A 22,270-nucleotide genomic window follows, 5' to 3' on the forward strand; every position below is an offset into this window, starting at 1 on the left:
GATGAATTAATTGGTTTATGCAGATTGCTTCTCAGCCTAGACTTAAAGGATGTTAAAGATAACTGGATTTGGACGGGGTCTTCGGATAAGAATTTCAGTGTTCATTCGGTTAAATCTTTATTGATTAACAACACAGCATTACCTTGGATTATTGCCCGAGTAGGTGTAAATGGCTCCCCCGGAAGTGCAATGTTTTTATATGGAGACTTGGTTCGAATAAGCTGGCTACTATGGATGGGCTTTTCAAAAGAAACATTGTTAGGGGCGACATTTCTTGTGTGCTATGCGCAGAAGGGGATGAAACTGCGGAGCACTTATTCACCTCGTACAGGGTCGCGTCGACGTTGTGGCCTATTATTAGCTTGTGGTGCAAGATTTCGGTTATATTGGCTTTTTCGGTCAAGGATTTACTCGAAACTCATGAAAGCATCGGGTTAAAAGGGAAGAAGAAAGAGGTGATTCAAGGCATTATTAGAATCGGGTGTTGGAGCATATGGAAAGCTAGGAACGAGGCTAAATTTAACAACAAAGAAACGAAGATAGAGGGGATTATTCGGGAAATCATGACGGTTGGTTTTATATGGCTTAGTTCTAGATCGAAAGATATTGATGTTAGATGGGAAGAGTGGTGTAAATCTGTTTATATGTAAAGTTTTTGTTTGTCTGTGTGGTGCCGCCTCGGTTTGAAGTCTGGCGTTTTATTTTAATGAAGTTAACCTTTAAAAAAAAATATTGGTAAAAACAATAATAAAAAGTTTATTTAGTCGAAAACCGAACTGGATTCGAATTCGGTTTAGTTTTGAACAGTTTAGGTTTCAATCCAGTAAGGTTCTAAACCTATTAAAACAAAAATCAAACCGAACAAAATTTGTATATTCAATTTTAGTTTAAGTGGTTGTTTGTTTAGCTCTTAATGGTTTAGACTTCTTTTTACTGGTTCAACATTTAATGATTCAGACTGTTTGTTTCACGAGCATATGTCTTAATGGTTCAAACATTTGCTTCTGAATGGTTAAGCATTATACTGAGTCTGAATGGTTAAGACCTCTAATCTGAATTGGTCATGCATTTGCCTCTGAACGGTTAAACATTATACTGTCTCTTAATGGTTCAGACCTCTTTTACTGGTTCAGGTTCAACACTTAACCATTCAGATGTTGGCAAACAACCCCTAAAACCTAAACTGAATTGGATATTCGATTCGGTATTTAGAACCAAATAAACCAAATAAGCCGAATAGTAAACGACAACTATTTATTTTGGTCAAACACTGAAATCCAACCAAATTTCAATTCGTTTATTCGGTTCGGTTTTAAACTTTTAGAATTCAGTTCAATTTCAACCAAATAAAATTCCAAACCAAACAATGGCGGAGCTTGACCAAAAGTTCTGAGGGGGCGGAAAGTCATGAGACCCAATTTATATATTATATAAATATTTAGGCAAAATAATTCGGGGACAATCCTATATAGTTTTAAAATTTTAGGATAAAAAATAGAAAATTTTATACTTTTAATCGAAACATTCAGGGGAGGGGGTGCACCCCCACTTTACAAAGCTACACGCCTGAAACCAAACAAAACCGAAAACCGAACCGATAAACACCCACCCGACAATACCAAACTAGTTAAACACCATTAAACCAAAAAAGTTATAAACAAAAAGATAAAACTGTGTCTTTTCAACACACCCAAAAATCTCCTTCTTTCCTCTTTTCAACATCAAACTCACCCATGCTCATTAATCACCAATAACCACCACTTTCCAAACAATTAACCCCAAAATTCAACAACAAATCGGCATCCTCATCCGTCAAATTGCTTCAGGTAACCTTCAATTCAATATTAATATCTTAATCGATATTTCAATCGAAGCGTTGAATTGTTAGAATTTTGAAAAATTTAGGGTTTAGGTATCATTTTCAGGTGATATATTTGAGCAATATGCAGAGCCAAATAGTGTGCAGTGGTTGTAGAAGCATTTTGTTGTACCCTAGAGGAGCTTCTAATGTTTGCTGTGCGTTATGTAATATTGTTACTTCAGTTCCTCCACCAGGTACCATTTATTGACTGATTAATGTGTTTTATTTAATTATATAATATAATTGAATTTGTTTTGTTGTTAATTTTGGTTAATTGTTGGTTGAATTGTTATATAATTAACAAGTTAGCATACATTGGGATATTATGAATTGAAGGGTTTTTAATTTTGTGTGTGAGGATTGAAAATGTGTAGTTTCTTTTTATGATATGGTAAATGTTAATGTGTTTGCATGATATTTTCAATTCATAGGGAAGTTCCAAGTAATTTGGAACATATTGTTTTCCTATAACTTTTAAGTTAGGGACTTAGGGTTACTTCTTTATCGGTCATGATCGATACATAAGTTAGCGGTATTGATTGGGTCGAAGGGATTTTTTTTGTTGTTCTATAATCGAATTTGTTTTTTTTTTCTTGTTAAGTTTGATTATTGTTGGTTTAATTGTTAACAAATAACAATTAACAAGTTTGCATACATTGGGTCATTGGGATATTATGAATTGAAGGCTTGTTAATTTTGTATGAAGGGATAGATGACAATGTGTAGCTTCTTTTGTTGATATAATGAACCTTAATGTATTATATGATGTTCACCTGCAATTCTGCAAATTTCAATGTTTTCCATTTAGGGAAGTTCCAAGAAAATTGGAACATTTTCTTTTCTATAAGGGGGGAGGGGGGCGTAGGGCTCAGTGATGGAATTTCCGTGGCCACCATCACGGTAGTGAAGAGCTTGAGATTGTTTGAAAAGGTCACAATTTTGACTGTTGGGGTTTTAGAAAATAAACATAAATCACTTTTAAACAATATATAAACCGAATGTTTACACATTTTTTCACACACACTACAACACTCTTTAAAAAAACACTACGCTACAACACTCTTTTAAGAAAACAAATGGAGGGTTGACCCGTCAACTTATAGGTTGTTTTTTTCATCTTTATGTTGTTTTTTATTTATATTACTAATGCTTATTTTTATTTTTAATGTATTTTTTTTTAATTAATAAAAATGCGTTTTTACTTTATTTGACTTTCATATTTAATTTTATGTATTTAAAAAATGCTGTTTTTTAATTTATTTTATTTTATATCTACTTTAAAAAAATCAAGTGATGGAAATGTGATGAGTGCTGCAAGTGATTTAGTGATGGTGTGATAGAATTGGGTGGAATGAGGTGGCAACTTGTGATTGGTTTGAGTTTAGTGATGGTGACCCTCCACCTAAAGGGTTATCATTCTCTGTTTCCAAGTACCCTAAAACTTTTTTAGAAGCAAAATTACCCTTAATGGTTAGATTTTGAATCCTTCAACCGGTGAGTGTTACCCGATTCCACTACCCGCACGCCCTACCCGATTGGTGCCCTGCCCACCCTAACTTTAGTTAGGGTTATTTATTTAACCGTCATCATCATTACATAAAGTTAGTGGTAATGACCGAGTCCAAACGATTTTGTTTATTTTGTATGTATTAAAGGGAAACAGTTTCTGTTACATTTTATTTTTCTTAACGACCAACAAAACTTTATATGTATACACACACACACATGGGTTAACATTGCTAAACCTAAACACCAGATTATTTACATCACCACCATGAACTTGTTCACCAAAACTTACATTAAATCTCCATACATTTCAAATTAAACAAATGCCAATCCTCCCAGTTGATCGCTTTCACCTTTGACTGGTTTCGAATCCAGAGGAAACCAAGGGCTTTAATTTCTTCTACAATTCTGATACGGAAGCCAGCGTCTGATTAAACACCAATTTATTTCAAGTCCTCCAACTAAAGGGTATATACAATGATCTTTAAGACCAAAATGTGTAGCTCATTCTTTATGCTAGCTATACTAAACCTAATTGTGTTACAAGATCACTTGGGAAATTTCTAGGGAACTAAGGAAAGTCCCATGAAAATTGGAACACGTTGTTTTACTAAAACTTGCAAGTTAAGGTTACTTATATATCTGTCATCATCATTAGATAAAGTTAGTGATATTGATTTCGAAAGGATATTTTTATTTTTTTTATATGTACTAAAGAGTATATACAATGACCTTTAAGTTCAAAATCTGTGGTTCAATTTTCATGCTATACTACGCCTTGCTTGGTATTGGTGACTTCTTATTTCTATATTCTTTGTCTTGATGTGTTGGTATGCTGTTCGTTTTGGAGCCGAGGGTCTCTCTGGAAGCAGCCTCTCTATCCCTAGGGATAGAGGCAAGGTCTGTCTACATCCCACCCTCCCAAGACCCTATAAGTAGCTTTCTATTTCCGGGATTTACTGGGTATGGTTGTTGTTGTTGTTGTACTACGCCTTGATGTATTGCAAGATACTCACATGCCACTCGCAAATTGCATTGTTTTTCATTAGGGAAGTCGAGTTTCGAGTTATTTTTACGTGTTTACTTGTCACCATCATTACATAGAGTTAATGATATTGATTGGGTCGAAAAGATTTTCTTTGTTTTGTATTTATCAAAGGGTGTACACTATGATCTTTGATGCCAAAATGTCTAGTTCATTTTCTATGCTGAACTAAACCTTAATGTATTTATCATATTTGTTTTTTGTTTTTATTTTATTTCTATCATAAGTGTTGGTGGCAAACCTTTCAGGGATGGAAATGGCCCAACTGATCTGTGGAGGTTGTCGCACATTGCTAATGTATGCACGTGGTGCTACAAGTGTTAGATGCTCATGCTGCCATATTGTAAATCTTGCACCTGGTATACTTCGATGATTTATTTTGCAATCTGGAGATTCTCTATAATGATATTCTAATGCTTAGATTCCACGAATATTATAAAATCGTTAAGCGCGGTTTATAAAACTTGTTTTACTTTTCTTAAAAGTTCCAAACCAGCTTGCCCAAATCAGCTGTGCAAATTGCCGAACAATGCTGATGTATCCATTTGGTGCTCCTTCGGTTAAGTGTGCAGTCTGTCACTACATTACAAATGTCAATGTGAGTACAATATATCTAACATAGTTGTCAATAGCGGCTATAGCGACCGCTATGTAGCGAGGCGACCAAGTGTCGCTATCTGGGTCACAGCGACCAATAGCGTGAATAGCGACGGTTAGGTTTTTTTTTTTGATGTAAATAGCAATTAGATATAGCTATAAAATAGCTGGATTTATAGGTTTTTGTTAAATATACATGTAAAATAGCATATACACCAAGGTATTTTGATATAATATACATATAAAAATTTTCAAAATTCTTTTTCTATTGTATCGCTATTTATAAAATAGCGGTCGCTAATTGTCGCTATTCGCTATGTAGCATATAGGTCCCTTGTCGCTATTCGCTATTAACAACTATGATATCTAACCTATATTTCTGTAGTTTACCTTATTTCCATACGGCAAATTGGATTTTAACAATTTAACGTTCCGATTGAAACAATTTTTTTTTCAATCTCATATGTGCACGCCATCATCCACGCCAGCGAAAAACTATCCACTTCAGCAAAAAAAACTAACTGGGTTAAGTTTTTTTAACGGGGGTCCATTGAAAAGAAAAAGTTCAGAAGTTGGGACCGGTGATTATTATTGGCCAACTAAGAAAAGATGGGATTAATAAAAAATAATTTGCCTTTTCATACTCGTTTATTAGTTTATTTTATTCAACTTGAGTTGTTTGTTGACGAAAACTTATTGTAATGAGCAATTACATAATTTAACTTCTGAATTTACTAAATAAAAGAGGAAATGTTGCAGTTTTTCGTTAATATTTGACGAGTTACCATACTTATGAATTATATGTTTGTCTTTATCACAGACTAGCAATGGAAGAGTTCCCGTTTCAGCGCCATTGCCATCTTCTTCGACAGTGAGTTGCTTTTTTTTTTTTTTGCAAAAAAAGTGACATTTTTGTGCATTTTTGTAAGCATATATATAGATTTTTAAGCTTGGCAAAACAGGCTGTTTTAAAAAAGTATCAATTTAATACATATTATACAGGAAATGCCTCATCGGGTTAAACAATTTAATACGTATTCTACAGGAAATGCCTCATCCGCAGACTCAAACCGTTGTCGTTGAAAATCCCATGTCCGTTGATGAGAACGGGAAACTGGTACTTTCTTAATCCTGTTCTTTCTTCTTTAATTATTTCTTTTAAAAGTTTGCCATTCTTTAATCTTGGCACGCTTTTATGATGAGTTAGGTAAGCAATGTTGTTGTCGGGGTTACAACGGATAAGAAACCAAATTGAAACGATTGGCATGACGGGTTGGTCTCGTATTGATTATTTGATGAATGAATATGGGTCATTAGTAGTTGAATTTGTATACTATTAGAACAGGAAAAAACGGTCCATCATATTATGTTATTGTAATTTAGATTGTTGAGAAAAATGGATGGCTTGATGTGTTGATTTGTGATGGGATATCGTTAATAGAATGCGTTTTGCCGGATTTGGTATAAACAACTAAGGCTGTGCACGATCCGGTATGGTCGGGTTGTCGGTTTATGTTTGTACTGTTTTCAGTGTCCGGTTTGGTTCATTGCAGAACTGATAGAACCTGAGACCGAATTGATTCCAATAAAGATTATTGATTCACTTAGCTAGCCAACAATTTTGAAACAATGCTGTAGTATCAGTGATCGAAACCTCTGATCTTAGCTTTCCATTTGTCTGTTCCAACTTACAACAACTGATTTTCCTGGCCCAAGAATTTACAGCCCAACCAAAACATCAGTTTCGGTCAGCGGCGGAACTAGTCCAAAAATTTAGGGGTATCCCGATTTTTTATTTTTTAGACCAGAGAGGTATCCTTTGTATAACGGAGACAAAGTTGCGGGGTATTTTTACACTAAGGAAACGGAGTTAAGGGGTATTTTTACACTACGAAGACGGGGTTGAGGGGTAGCCCGTGCTACCCCTACTAACATTGTAAGTCCGCCACTGGTTTAGGTCCAACGCAAACAACCGGTCGAAGCTGAATGGAAGTAGTTAGATGAGTCCCTGCTAGAAGCAAGAATGTCTTTAATAAATTCCTCCTAGTTAACCAATGAGATAAATTCTTCCCAAACAACGTTTAGACTTCCATGAATTATTGAAGCCTTCAGTTTTCTTATTGTTTCCTAATCCCATAAGCCATTTTGTAAGATTAACCATCTGAAAACAAGGAAGCCCATCACTAGTAATAATGAAAAACCTGCTATTTGGGGTCAAAATGTGGAACCACAGTTTAGATTTCCATTTGTGCCACATATGCGCCATTGCCTTCTTCTTGCTATTCTTATTTATTGGGCGTATATTTTCTTGATCTGATAACCCAAAGCATGTTGTCTGGTAACTAAAGGTAAAGTTTGGACTTGACCTAAACAAGAGATCAGTCATATAGCATACTTGAGAATATGGTCTTGTAACCGAATCCAAATGAGTTGCTTGCATTGCTTTTCAAGATCTTTGATGAAACAATTGTAAGAATGCCTTTAACACCACATAAAAATCAGCAGGGGCGGCTCTTATAGTGTGCAGGGAGGACTTCCGTACAAGGCCTGTGATTTCGAAGGGCACAAGATTTTAAAAAAAATCGATATATATGTTATTTAAAGAAAAAAAATTGTAAACACATACAAATCCAATATAGAGGCCCATTATCAAACACTTATTTATGCTTTATAATTTACCCGACTAAACATTAGGTTTATTGAGACCAACCCAATACTAATATGATTTTAAAAATAAAAATAAAAAACACGGCTGGCAACTGAAATGGCGGATTGGTGAAGAAGACGCTGGAAACACTGAACATCAGAACCTGTATCCGCTGGAATGTGAAAACACTGAACTGCTGAAGACGTCTGGATTGCTGGAAACACAGTAAATTATTTCTTATATATTGTTGATCAAGCTATAGCTTCTTTAGAGAAACGATTTGACCAATTCAAATGGTACGAGAGGTTATTTGGTTTTTTGTTTCCACAGAAGTTGAGGAATATTAAAGACGAAGATCTTAAGTCGTCTTGAAGATGCACTCAAGTTTTAAGGGACCTCAGATATTGATGCCGAGGCGGTATATATGGAGCTTAAGTTATTTCGTGCATCGCTAACCAATAAATTTAGCAACCATATAGATGTTTTGGAGTATATGAAAGAAGATGATTATTTCCCAGAAGCATGCATTGCATATAGAATATTGTTAACTATTCCAATCACTGTAGCATCTGCATAAAGAAGTTTTTCAAAGTTGAAGTTGTTAAAATCTTACTTACGATCTACAATATCTCAAGATAGACTTAGTGGGTTGGCGATGATAGCTATCGAGAACGAAGTCTTAGATAATATAAATTGTGAAGAGCCGATCCAACAATTTGCTATGAAGAAAGCAATGAGGATTGCACGAATCATTGGTTATCGATTATATTAACTTATTAGTTATTACGGTGTGTAACTCATTAGAATAGTATGATTTTGTCATTATCATAATTGCATTGTTTATCAAATACTACAATTTGTCATTTTTTCGTAATTATATTGTTTATCGTTAAAGCATATGGGCACCTTTTTCGAGCTAGAACATGGTAAGTGAATTCTCAGAGACGCCACTGAAAATCAGCACACAAATCTATATGCCCAATTCTTTCAAAAGCAACACCACCATAAAGGCCTAAGGTGAACTTGAGTAATTTTATATCGAAAAATGCTCCAGGCCAACTCCCCATATCACTTTCTAAGACAACAGTTGGAGCCATAACAGGAACATTGGTCAAGAATTCATCTAATTCATTGCCTTTTGCACATATGTTTAAATGTTTTACCTTAGAATCATAACAAGAATGCATTGAGTTGTTTGACACATAAAACAAATCTTTCTTGACGATCGATCTTACGATTTAGAAACTCAAGTTCATTGTTCCTCACTGCTATGGAATTTTCAACAACATATTCATTGTGATCTTGTTGAACATTCCTCATTTTTCCACCCAAATAACCACGCCAACCTGGTTTCCATTCAAAAGTTTTAACAACTATCAATTTAGAACCTAATTGCCCGGTTTTCTTAGTCTTGATCATGCCAACTTCCTTATCTTTATCTTTTAATGCAATTCTATGGTTTCTATCCAAAACTGAATGTGCAGCGTTATCTTCTTCAATTTGTGCTAGAGGTGCATGACAGGTGGTCCGTAGGACAACCCTTAAACGATCTAAATATACGCATCTCATGCTTAAATTAGTTAATTTGTGGAACTTGTTAACTGCGAGGTAATTGGCTTTGCAGGTGATAAAGAGCATAAAAGAATGCTTTTATGGTGCTTGGATGAGAGCTCAAAGTTAGCGGAAACAAGTTTGAGGGATCAAGATGTCACAAAGGAAAACAAGAAAAGAATCTTAGCCACCGCCGTAGCCTACGGCCCTAGCCGTAGGTTACGTCACTCATTGTGTCTTGTGTCCACCGTAATCCAGTTCCTCATCTTCGTAGAACTTTGCTAGGCGCCGTAGCCTACGGCTGGCGCCATAGGTTACAGTGCTGCCCTATTTGCCCAACGACTTTGTTTGGCGCCGTAGCTTACGGTCACCGGCATAGCATACGGCGCCGAGTGCAATTAATGTCGTAACTGCTCATTAAACTGCAATTGAAGGTGTCTTTTGATGTTCTATCATTGTCATTCGGTTACTAAGTGTTCTAGAGGCGATTTTGAGTGTGCTTGGTGCTTGAAGACAATTTCTAAACATTCGGTTTATGTTTTTAATTGTTATAAACATTGAAATTTGTGTGAAGATGATTGTCCAAGCCATTTGTGGCTAAACTTATGGTGATCATCCTGGATTGAAGGTTTGCTTGAGACATTTCGTGTTTTGATCTTTATTTCTAGAATAATAGACTTGCAATCTTTGTTTGTTTATTATGGTGTGTTGATATTTGTTTGTAAATGGTTAATTGATGCTTTGATCATAGTTTAAACCATACATTCTTGGTGCCGTTGGCAATCGAGATATCATGGGAGGGATTAGGATTGGGTATTGATTGATTGGTCATCGGGTAACAACCTCGCATTAGTGTAATCCGAGTACTTCGTTCCCTTTTATCACAAACAAGTAACTACACATGAACCATGTCTATGTGGTTCTTTCTAGTTGGATTAAAACATGAATGTCAATTGAAACCGGAATGGTCATTTGTCTCTAAATTGTTTACAAAACCGATTCTCAATTTTCAATTTAATTAGTAATCTTAGTTTTTAAAATCAGACAATCCAACTCCTTGAATTTACTTTTCTTGCAATTAGTTTAATCTTAGTTAATTTAGACGTACATTTAGATAACATACATTCCACAAACTCCGTGTGTTAGATACCCCCTTACCGCTATCTAATAGTTGTATTTGGTTTAAATTTGATTGAGACTTCGACCTCACGTCAAATTTTGGTGCCGTTGCCGGGGAGTAGTGTGCAACGTATGTTATCTTTGATACTTTAAGTTTGTTATTTTTCTGGTTTACGCTGGGTGTGTTAGTGTGCAGGTATTTACAGGTGCATGCATACAAGAGGTTCTCACAAGATATTACCACTAGCGTTTGATCCGGAGATTGAGCGAACTTTGAGAAGAAATCGAGTTCTATTGAGAGAAAACAAGATTCTTGGTTCACCAACAACACCTACAACACCAGTTTCACCGATTCAAGAAATGGATCAATCACAATTACCACCCACTACGGGTTAACCTACACCTTCCATGCCTTCACCAAATACTACCATTCCTACATCCACACCCGAAATTAAACCAACCAACACCACATTACCTGAAAGCACCCAACCTGAATACTCTTTAGCTATACCGCTACATCATTCGCTGTTCCATCCTTTCATCATTTTCCCAACTTCCGGCCAATCTTCATCATCACAACAAAGTCCACCACCCAACTTATTTTAACCCGGTCCATCTATCATCCATTCCACTCCATTTCAACCACCTCTCATTTCCTGTGTTCGATACCCACTTACCGCTATCTAATAGTTGTATTTGGTTTAAATTTGATTGAGACTTCGACCTCACGTCAGTGCACAAAAAACCCGAACCCAGGTTTTTTCGTACACGGGTTTTCAGCGTAGCTAGGTTTTCGTAATACCCGGACCTGTTGTGTACAACAACTTTTTTTTTAACGTTTAGAGCTTGTGTGAGGCTTTTTTGGGCATATTTCAAGGCATACAATATGTATAAATAAAGGTTTCCATTATATATCTATGTTTTTGATACGCGGTTGAAAACCCATTATTTAATCGGTTTAAAGTTTGTGTTTTACATAAATTTGAGTTTCGAATAGTTCACTTTGATATGATTTGTGTTTTGCAGGTCTAACAGAGTAAGGAGCTATTCGGGAGCTTACGGAGCATCGGGAAGCGATCGGAACCAACCGGACAAGCGGAATGAAGAAAACAGAAAACCGGACCAGGAGGACACGTCGGCGACGACCTATGGCTGCGTCGCCGATGCGTTTTGTCGTTCAACAATGCCCATAAATAGTAGCGTAACACGTCAGAAGGAAAAGCAAACTTACATGTCGCATCGCCGACGCGGTGTTTACCCATCGCCGACGCGACCTTTTGCACTGCTACGCTGATTTTTGTTATTTGACCAATGTTGACCGATTTTGGGGTTATGTTTTGAGGTATTACGAATTTAAAACAAGAGGACTTAGTTCTTGGAGCCTCTTCTTGGAGAATCACCATCTACAACCCCTCTCCATCATCATCTATCAGAACAATCATCCTTAATCCATAACCAAAACCTAATCCCACCATTCCGATCATCATCATCATCCATCACTCACCATCATCATTTCCAACCCTAATTCCACCACCACCACCACCACCATCATCATCTCATCATCATCACCAAGGTCAAGCTTCAAGAATCAAAATGAACTCGTTCGTGTTTCCAACATCCGGTGATTGTGTTTCGTCCACCGTGAGCGGCTAATCTCTCAGGTTTCACCCCGGTGTACGTTTTTCTAAGAATTTCTAGGGCTTCACATTATGTTTATGATTTGATTTGTGACAAGTTGTTTAAGTATTTGAATCTTTTGATAATTGTCTTGCATTTGTATTGAATCCATGAATTGTCGAATGAGTTATGAAATTTGATTTTTTGAAATGAATATGTGCAATTATGCCTTATCATAGGATATGATTTACATGTTCTTGGTAACGAAGTGCAGTGCGGTCCGTTGTCTATGATGTTGATGGCTCTTGGCACCTAAGCCACGTGACACTAAATCCGTTAATAACTAAATTCAACTAAATTGAATCTAAAAAGTGTAGGAACCCTAGATTTTACAATTACCGAACCGGGTGTGAACCTTGTTCCAAATTACTGCTTTCAATCAAGTTTTCAAGATTTTGCATCATTTCAAGCAACTCGATTTTAGTAGTTAATAAGAAATTGTTCTTTAATTGACTAAATTATTTTAATTAACTCCTAGGAAAACTTCAGTATGGATGCAATTGAACTTGATATGAAAGCCGGTAACTTGCAAACCGACATTTAGCATGTACATTATAAGTGGTACTCTAGTTGCAAGTACGATGCTAAATTTAAATTTATTGAATTTGCAGGGTACGAGGATGTTGAAAGAGCAAGGGCAACCCACCCCGAGGATATGCCTTATGATAACTAGCAGAAAACAATTGATCATTTCTTAATGTCAGGATATCGAGCAAGATGTGAGGCTAACAAAGAAGTTCGCCAGCGTCAACAATACCCAAACTGCGAGGGACAACGTCATACAGTAGCACCGCTTACAAATAAGTAATGCTTTATATATATACGTGTGTGTACGTGTGGGTTTATTTAATGTCTAATCTAAGTTTTATTGTTAAACAGGGTTTGAAACGACTCGAGACGTTCCGTCAAACTCACGCCGATAAAGATGGAAATTTTCTAGACCCAACATCCAAGCAAAAATATGTAAGTATTTATTTATACTATAGTTCTCCAATTTATACACACACACACACACACACACACATATATATTTATGTTTGTGTGTGTGTGTTAAATCATCTTTGTAAATACAGTTGGCTTTAGAATAGGAGTTTATTAAACAAAACGAACATTCCGGAGAAGCCGATAGTTCTCAAACGTCGAACGAGGTTCAAATGTTTCAATTGGGATTGGGTGAGCGGCATAGATGGAATTGGGGGATTAGGTATAAATCTCCTTCAACTACGCCCTCGAATGCCTTTGGTGAGCATCATCAAGCTCAACAACAATCTTCTTAGGTAAACTATCATATTTTATTTTAAAAAGTTATACAAGGGTCAATGAATGCTTGTTACTTTGGTAAAAAAATGTTGGGTTATGTTAGTTTGCAAATAGGGTTAATGTGGGGTCAAGTTGTTAGTTTGCGAATTGGGTTAATGCTGGGTTATGCTGTTAGTTTTGAGAATTGGGTTATGTTGTTAGTTTTGTGAATTGGGTTAATATTGGGTTATGTTGTTCATTTGCGAATTGGGTTAATGTTGGGTTATGTTGTTAGTTTTGAGAATTGGGTTAATGTTAGGTTATGTTCTTAGTTTGCGAATTTGGTTAATGTTGGGTTATGTTGTTAGTTTTGAGAATTGGGTTAATGTCGGGTTATATTGTTAGTTTTGTGAATTGGGTTAATATTGGGTTATGTTGTTAGTTTGCGAATTGGATTAATGTTGGGTTATGTTGTTAGTTAGAATAATTGGGTTAATGTTGGGTTATGTTGTTAGTTTTGCGAATTGGGTTAATATTGGGTTGTGTTGTTAGTTTGCGAATTGGTTAATGTTGGGTTATGTTGTTAGTTTGCAAATTGGGTTATTGTTGGGTTATGTTGTTATTTTTGCGAATTTGTTTCTGGGTTGTTCCAAACCCCGTCATTTGTGAATCGCCTTGACGACTATCTCGCTTTGAGGGGAATGCAAGTCACGAATCAAGACGACGACAATGATGGCGATGACGACGATATGATACGATGTAGTTTTTCACGTTGTATGTAATTTTTGAATGTTAATGAGCGACCAATAACTTGTAAGTAATTTTAGAATGTTTATATAATTATAATTTTATGTAGTTTGTTTGTGTGTTTTGTAAAACTGGAAATTGGTAGGTTTTGTGTGGCTTAAAAGCTAGAAATTATTGTAAATGCAAAATAGGTTAAAAGCTAGAAATTATTGTAAATGCAAAAAAAAAAAATGACTTTATCTTAAAAGGTAGAAATTATTGTAAATGCAAAAAAAAGACTTTTAGCGGCGACAGTTGCCGCTAATGATACCCATCCTGTAGCGACGAAATGTAACAGCGACGACTTTTTATCGACGGTATGTCGTCGCTAAATGGACCATTACGATGACAAAACTTTTAGCGGCGACAAATGGACCATTGCCAGTCAACCTTTACTGGCGATTTTTAGCGGCAACATGAGGTATTAGCGGCAATGATCACCATCTTTAGCAGCGATAATAGTCGCCGCTAATACCTCCTTTTCTTGTAGTAACCCAATGCCCATTTTAGTTTAAAAAAAAAAGAAAAATAATAATAACAATAACAATGAGTGGCTATAAAATAGTTTACATTAGTTTTGGGTATTGTTAAATACACCAAAAAAGTCAATTTTTTTACCTTTTCCCACAAGTCAGCCATTTTCAACTTTTCAAGTTTATTTCAAGTCTCCATAAACCAACTTTTAAAGTCAATGGAACAAGTTTCCATAAACTAACTTTTACTTGAACAATCATTTAATCAAGTCAATGGAACAAGCTTTTAACCCAATATTCCACCACCCGTCCGGCCACCACCACCCACCGCACACCTCCGGCCACCACCACCCACCGCACACCTCCGGTCAATGGAAGAAGATGATTTTATCATGATGACACCTCAATTTGTCACTAATCAGGTATAAAAAAACTCAATGGAACAAGTTTTTTACAACTAGATCTTTAAAAAACAAGCTTTTTACAACAGATCTATAAAAAAACAAGCTTTTTACCGGAGTTCTTTCTTGCTTTGTTGTTACGCCCCATTTCTCTAATTTCGACATATAAAATAAATAGGAAAATTTTAGGAAAAATTCGGCATGACCTATTCGTTTAAAACCATTAACCCCCTGTTATACATACCAAACTTCAACGTTTAACATTCTTGACAAAAACCCAAAACGAACAAAGCCTACATTGGTCACGACATGACTTCGACTACCAAGTTTTTACCCAACAACGAAGTTATCAACATACTACATAAACCTAGTTACATATGACCAAAACTTAACCCATTTTAAAAGACTTAATAACGGAAGCGTAAGGCGGGCGTAATCCAAGTGTGCACGTCCCAAGCCGTCCAAACGTCTAAGTCGAGGATTTACCTACATTAAACATCAAACTTTTAAAAGTTAGTAAAGATACTTATTTAATCCATAAAACCAATATGGTAATTATAATCATCTATATGCTTCCATTTCTCATACGCATTCGATTACCCACTTTAGTGAGTATGGCATTCAATCTCATATTGAGATTCAAGTATCTTGCATTCGATTACCCACTTTAATGGGTATGGCATACAAACTCATGTTGAGATTCAAATATCTCGCATTCGACCCGATAACATCGGGTTAATTTCTTTTAGCTTAAGAATCTTTCGTTCTATCTGTTTAATGGATTGAACCTTATGCATACGGTTATTTGCTTGCATGACCACCCATTCTAGACGGATGGTTTCATATCCTTACTCGACCTAGTTGCAAGAACCGGTCGTTTTGCATAAATTAGCATAGTCCGTTTTTAGCTTAGACGAATCCACAAGGGATTACCATTCATTATTAACACTTCAATAACTAAACATAGAATGATTCTTATAACAAGGGTTATTCGTTATAATTACTAACGATTAATAAAAAGAAGTAAATTTTCGTATGTAACGGATCATACCTTTGTCTTGCGAGCTTTCCGACTTCTTAGAACCCGAGCCCTCTTCCTTTACACCTATATTAACACATCCGTTCATTTGTTTAGTATCCGGAATTTCATTCCTTTACATGCAATATTTCACATAGGTGTTCATTCAAGCATTTCATCAAACACATGGCGGGTTTCGCATTTTTGAGGAATTTACTTATTTAACTAACATATATAGGTAAGCTAATTTCTTTAATCATTCAATAACATTCAATTAAGCTTTACTCTAAATCAGATTATCTAGTGATTATTCATCATAAACAAGGTTATTCCTCACAACACACATACACATATCAAATCTTGATCAATTTACCCCTAGCAACTTCTCCTCAACTTGGGTTTCGGCTATTAATCACATTTCTTTCAAAAATTCAGACATAATCCTGATCCTACATCATAACCTTAACTAAATTTCATAAATTTCCTACCATGCATTCAAGATTAGATCAAAACCCACTTGCTACAATTTGTTAAATCACAAAATCGAACTTACCCTTTCAATGGAATAGTTAAGAGCTTGCAATTTCCTGATTATGCTTTCAATTTGCTTGAATCTTTATGATTTTCCTTGTGAATTAGATAAAGCTAGGGTTTCTCCCTCCCCTTGGCCCTTGTTCGATCGTACAGAACCCCACACACGTACTGTGTGTGGGTTTTTATTATTAATCATTTTAATTAATCTCATTTTTAGGTATTTACAGCTTTAGTCCTTGTATTTCCTTCACAACTTTAATTCTAGCACCACCCTTTTAGTGTTACTTTTTAACTTATATATAATAAATATTTTTGGGGTGTTACAAGTCTACCCCCCTTAAAAGAGGTTTCGTCCCCGAAACCTGACACAAACATATTTTTAAAAGTGTACTTACCAAAAAGGAACGGGTAATGCTTCTTCATCTCGTCTTCCGCTTCCCATGTAAACTCCGACCCTTTTCGGTGCTGCCATTGCACCAACACTTGTCGGACAACCTTGTTGCGCAGCTTCTTCACCTTGACATCTTTAATGGCCATCGGTCTTTCGACATAATTTAACCCTTCGTCTAACTCAATGTCATCAAGAGGTACTAACGCGGTTTCATCCGCAAGACACTTTCTTAATTGCGACACGTGGAAGGTATTGTGAATTCCGTCTAGAGTAGGCGGTAATTCTAATCGATATGCAACCCTTCCAACACGAGCCAAGATTTTAAACGGCCCAATATACCGAGGGCCTAATTTACCCCGTTTACGAAAACGGATTATGCCTTTCCATGGTGACACCTTCAATAAAACGAAATCTCCAACTGGAAATTCAATAGGACGCTTCCTTTTGTCTCCATAAGCTTTTTGCCGATCCTGGGCTGCTTTCAAACGAGCTCTAATCAATTCAATCTTCTCATTTGTCAATGCTATTAAATCATTTGGTGCGAGCTCCCTTTGCCCTACTTCACCCCAACATACGGGAGTTCTACATTTTCTCCCATACAGTAATTCGTACGGCGCCATTTTAATGCCACTGTGGTAACTATTGTTATAAGAAAATTCCACTAGCGGTAAATGGTCATCCCAATTTCCTCCAAAATCTAAAGCACACGCCCTCAACATATCGATAAGTGTTTGGATGGTTCTTTCTGACTGACCGTCAGTTTGAGGGTGGTAGGCGGTACTTATGTGCAACCTCGTTCCCACACTCTCGTGAAATCTTTGCCAGTAGCGAGAGGTAAATCTAGTATCACGATCCGAAATGATTGACACGGGCACCCCGTGTCGAGATACGACTTCGTTCATGTAGACCTCCGCCATCTTTTCGGAAGAATAAGCTTCTTTAATGGGTAGGAAATGGGCGCTTTTCGTAAGTCGATCTACGATTACCCATATTGTATCATGCCCCTTTTTCGTTCTTGGAAGCTTGGTTACCAAATCCATTGTTAGTTCCTCCCACTTCCACAACGGTATCCCCAAGAGTTGTGATTCCCCGTAGGGCTTTTGGTGTTCCGCCTTCACTTGAGAGCACGTTAAGCATTTTGCGACATACTTAACGATATCGCGTTTCATGCCCGGCCACCAATAATTGGTTTTTAGATCTCGATACATCTTTGTAGCCCCAGGGTGGACCGAATAACGTGACTTATGTGCTTCGTCGAGTAGTGCGGCCTTGACTTCACAAAATCGGGGTATCCAGATTCGGCCGAATCGCGTTTTGAGTCCGGTCGAATTTTCTTCTAATTTATCAATTACGCCTTTTAATCTTTCTTTCTTTAAGTCTTCTTCTCCAAGAGACTTTATTTGAGATTCACGTATCGTTTCGAACAATCGTGGCATAACTATCATCTTCATGGACTTTACACAGAGAGGAGACGGATACTCTTTTCGGCTTAACGCATCGGCTACCACGTTTGCTTTCCCCGGGTGATAGAGGATATCACAATCATAATCTTTGATAAGTTCCAGCCATCTTCGTTGCCTCATATTCAAATCTTTCTGCTCAAAGAAATACTTGAGGCTTTTATGATCCGAGTAAATTGTACATTTCGTACCGTATAGGTAGTGCCTCCAGACTTTTAAGGCGAACACTACCGCTGCCAATTCCAGATCATGTGTTGCGTAGTTTACCTCGTGAGGCTTTAATTGCCGCGAAGCATATGCAATAACCTTTCCCCTTTGCATCAAAACACAACCTAACCCCTGGTGTGAAGCATCTGAATAAACAACCAGGTCTTCAGTTCCATCTGGTAATGTCAGGACCGGAGGACTCGACAACCTCTCCTTTAGTATACGAAAGGCCTCTTCCTGTTCCTTACCCCACACAAACTTTTCTTTCTTTCTCGTCAGCCTGGTTAAGGGTAGAGCTATCTTTGAGAAATCCTGTATGAACCGCCTATAGTATCCCGCGAGGCCTAGGAAACTCCTTATTTCAGTCGGGCTTTTTGGGGAAAGCCATCTTACTACAGCATCAATCTTTGATGGATCCACTAAAACACCTTCCGCATTAATCACGTGGCCTAAAAACTGCACTTCCCTGAGCCAGAAGGCGCATTTTGAAAATTTTGCGTAAAGTTTCTCCTTGCGGAGAATTTCGAGTACTTCACGCAAATGCCTTGCATGCTCAGCTTTGCTTCGCGAGTAGACTAGGATATCATCTATGAACACGATTACCGATTTGTCTAACATGGGTCGGCACACCCGGTTCATAAGATCCATAAACGCAGCCGGCGCGTTCGTCAATCCGAACGACATGACTAGAAATTCATAGTGCCCGTAACGGGTTCTAAATGCAGTCTTTGGAATATCCTCTTCACGTACTCTAACTTGATGGTACCCCGAACGCAGGTCTATCTTGGAGAACCAGCTCGCCCCTTGTAATTGATCGAAAAGGTCGTCGATTCTCGGTAAAGGGTAGCGGTTCTTTATGGTCAGTTTGTTTAATTCTCTATAGTCGATGCACATACGCATCGACCCGTCTTTCTTTTTAACAAAAAGGACGGGTGCTCCCCAAGGCGACACACTTGGGCGTATAAAGCCTTTATCTAGAAGATCTTGCAACTGTGTCATCAGTTCTCGCATCTCGGAGGGAGCAAGTCTATAGGGAGCTTTTGCAACTGGCTTCGCGTCCGGGTTTAATTCGATGCGAAACTCTATCTCCCTTTCGGGAGGAAGTCCCGGCAATTCTTCCGGGAATACATCCGGAAATTCGTTCACGACCTCAACGTCTTCAAGCTTCGGGAGAGTTTGTTGGGCATCTCCTACATAAGCTAAGTATGCTCTACTCCCGTTAAGTACGTACTTATAAGCTTGGACCAAGGTACACAACTTAGTTTCCACGTTTCTCTCTCCTTGAATACTTAATTGCTTTCCACTTGGAGCTTGAATAACCATTACCTTGGTTTCACAGTTAATCTCCACATGGTGTCGCGCCAACCAATCCATCCCCACGATCATTTTGAACTCCCCCAAAACCATGGGTATCAGGTCGATGTCAAATTCTTCATCTTCTACAGTGAATTTACAATTTCTACAAACCTCATGTAACATATACATCTTGCTATCGGCTATTTCTACTTCTAAAGGCATTGGCATTCGTTCGAACTTAAAGGACGGATGTTGTATAATTTCATTCGAAATAAATGACATAGTAGCTCCAGTATCGAATAGAACATAAACCGGTATGGAGTTTAGTAAAAAGATACCTGAAATCACATTCGGGTGAGACTTGGCTTCTTCGGATGTAATTTGGAACATTCTACCCTTGGCCCTAGAACCTTCTTGTTTCTTATCTTCCTTCTTCGACTCTTGCTGGAGTTTCGGGCACTCAGATTTGATGTGCCCCTTTTCGAAACAATTGAAACAAGTTTTTGGGCTACTCGGACATTGATAAGATGAGTGTCCCTCCTTACCGCATTTGTAACACTCTTTCTTGCCTAACAAACATTCCCCCGTATGAAGTTTTCCACAAGTCTTGCACGGCGTGATACCACTCTTCGACTTATCCTTTCTTCCTTGCTCTTGATACTTCCCCTTTTTGGTCGGGGTCGAATTTCCACCTTTTTCATTGGGTCTCTTTTCTCCACGCTCTTCTTGCCTCTTGATCTCAATTTCTCTATCCCGCGCTAGATTGATGAGCTCATCAAGAGTCTCACACTTCGAGGGAGTGATGAATTCCCTAAATTCTGCCTTTAACACGCCATAAAAGCGGTTAATCTTCATCCTTTCAGTTTGCACAAACTCTCCACAAAACTTCATCTTATCCAAGAAGGTGCTTGATATCTCATTTATCGTCTCGTTCTTCTGTCGGAGGCGTAAGAAATCCTCTTGAATCTTATCAACGGCGGACTGAGGGCAGTGATATTTCATGAAAGGATCCTTAAACTCTTGCCAGGTCATTGTTTGGAGCCTTTCTTCACCTATCTCTTTACTGTGTGCATCCCACCAATCTTTTGCCTGAAAAGTGAGTTGGCCGGTGGCGAACATCACCTTATCTTCGTTATCACAACGACTTCGAATGAACACCGCTTCTATATTTGAAATCCATCTTTGGCATGCGATCGGATCAATTTTACCATCATACGTTGCCGGATTGCACGCCATAAAGTCTTTATACGTGCATCGTCGTTCCTTGCCTTTACTTCTAGACCCCTCAATTAGTTCTTTCAATTCCTCGATCTTACTGGTCATCATAGCATCCACAACTCCCAGAACTCGGCTTTCTACCTCTTGAGCCAACCGTGGAAGATTGGCTTGCATAACTCCTTCCGCTACTTCCGTAACTTTGTTCTCGAACGCTTCTTGTCTAGCCACATCGTCATTATCATTAACGTTGCTTGCATCAGCCATCTATACAATAGCATATTTTCGTTTAATACAAATCACAAACTTTCGGTATATATCATTGTTCATTAATCAGCATTTACTTATTCCATTTCATGTCATTTGCTTCATTTCTTTTGATTCTTACGAATCCATTCTCGTTGTGATCGCTAATTGTGATTACATACACTTGTTAAATCTAATATAGACACTACGTAACCATGAAATAAGCTTTCGGACAAACTGGTAACACAAAGCATGAAAAACAAAACAATTTCAGCGTTTCGGCAATATGTAAGCCGTCGGCGACGGCTATGTGCCCGTCGGCGACGGGCTTGAATGATGGCCGTCGGACGTCTTTTCCCGTCGGCAGGTAGTTTAGGCGTCGGACAAAATGATGCCGTCGGCGACGGGGGTTAACCCGTCGGCGACGGGCTTCCTTTTTGCAAAAACGCTGCAGTTCCATTTTTAAGCATTCTATTCGATTCTTTCCATTCCGTTCAGGTTCTACAGCTCCTGAACTTATCATGTGACCTTCTCATAAATCTTTTTAGTTATTTCCATCATACTCACAAAAAGAACACAATTGCAACTTAATTATAACTTTAAAGTTACCTCTTGGGCGATCTTGGAGCGAGCACTCTTTCGAACGAGCCATCGGTTTGAGTTCAAGCACCGCGTTTAACGCTCGAATCCCTCAAACCTTGGCTCTGATACCAACTTGTTACGCCCCATTTCTCTAATTTCGACATATAAAATAAATAGGAAAATTTTAGGAAAAATTCGGCATGACCTATTCGTTTAAAACCATTAACCCCCTGTTATACATACCAAACTTCAACGTTTAACATTCTTGACAAAAACCCAAAACGAACAAAGCCTACATTGGTCACGACATGACTTCGACTACCAAGTTTTTACCCAACAACGAAGTTATCAACATACTACATAAACCTAGTTACATATGACCAAAACTTAACCCATTTTAAAAGACTTAATAACGGAAG

The 22,270-nt window shown here is 37.6% G+C and overlaps 3 protein-coding genes across 6 annotated transcripts; 2 read left to right on the forward strand and 1 right to left on the reverse strand.

Annotated features, from left to right (window-relative positions):
- Positions 1-230: 230 nt before the first annotated feature.
- On the forward strand, positions 231-650 carry LOC110932365. Its single transcript, XM_022175707.1, has one exon. The coding sequence runs from the start codon at positions 231-233 to the stop codon at positions 648-650; it is 420 nt and encodes a 139-aa protein (XP_022031399.1).
- A 1,002-nt stretch (positions 651-1,652) lies between these two features.
- Positions 1,653-6,480, forward strand: LOC110930319 (protein LSD1). Of its 4 annotated transcripts, none has more exons than XM_022173614.2 (7): positions 1,653-1,826; positions 1,926-2,055; positions 4,661-4,771; positions 4,898-5,010; positions 5,830-5,880; positions 6,012-6,126; positions 6,217-6,480. In XM_022173614.2, exons 2-6 carry the CDS (start codon positions 1,944-1,946, stop codon positions 6,090-6,092), a joined length of 468 nt encoding a protein of 155 aa, XP_022029306.1. In that variant the 5' UTR covers positions 1,653-1,826; positions 1,926-1,943; the 3' UTR covers positions 6,093-6,126; positions 6,217-6,480. The 4 variants fall into 4 exon arrangements, with proteins under 4 accessions (XP_022029306.1, XP_022029305.1, XP_022029304.1 ...); XM_022173613.2 differs by having other exon boundaries at positions 1,655-1,826; positions 1,906-2,055; positions 6,055-6,126; XM_022173612.2 differs by having other exon boundaries at positions 1,655-1,826; positions 1,913-2,055; positions 6,055-6,126.
- Positions 6,481-15,371: 8,891 nt separating this feature from the next.
- On the reverse strand, positions 15,372-21,290 carry LOC110932367. The gene is made up of 6 exons (XM_022175708.1): positions 19,466-21,290; positions 18,497-19,198; positions 17,638-18,394; positions 16,850-17,484; positions 15,954-16,007; positions 15,372-15,388 (listed from the first exon to the last, which is right to left on the reverse strand). Exons 1-6 carry the CDS (start codon positions 21,288-21,290, stop codon positions 15,372-15,374), a joined length of 3,990 nt encoding a protein of 1,329 aa, XP_022031400.1.
- Between the last annotated feature and the right edge of the window lie 980 nt (positions 21,291-22,270).

The sequence above is a fragment of the Helianthus annuus genome, chromosome 3, assembly GCF_002127325.2.
Source record: "Helianthus annuus cultivar XRQ/B chromosome 3, HanXRQr2.0-SUNRISE, whole genome shotgun sequence".
NCBI classification, from domain to species: domain Eukaryota; kingdom Viridiplantae; phylum Streptophyta; class Magnoliopsida; order Asterales; family Asteraceae; genus Helianthus; species Helianthus annuus.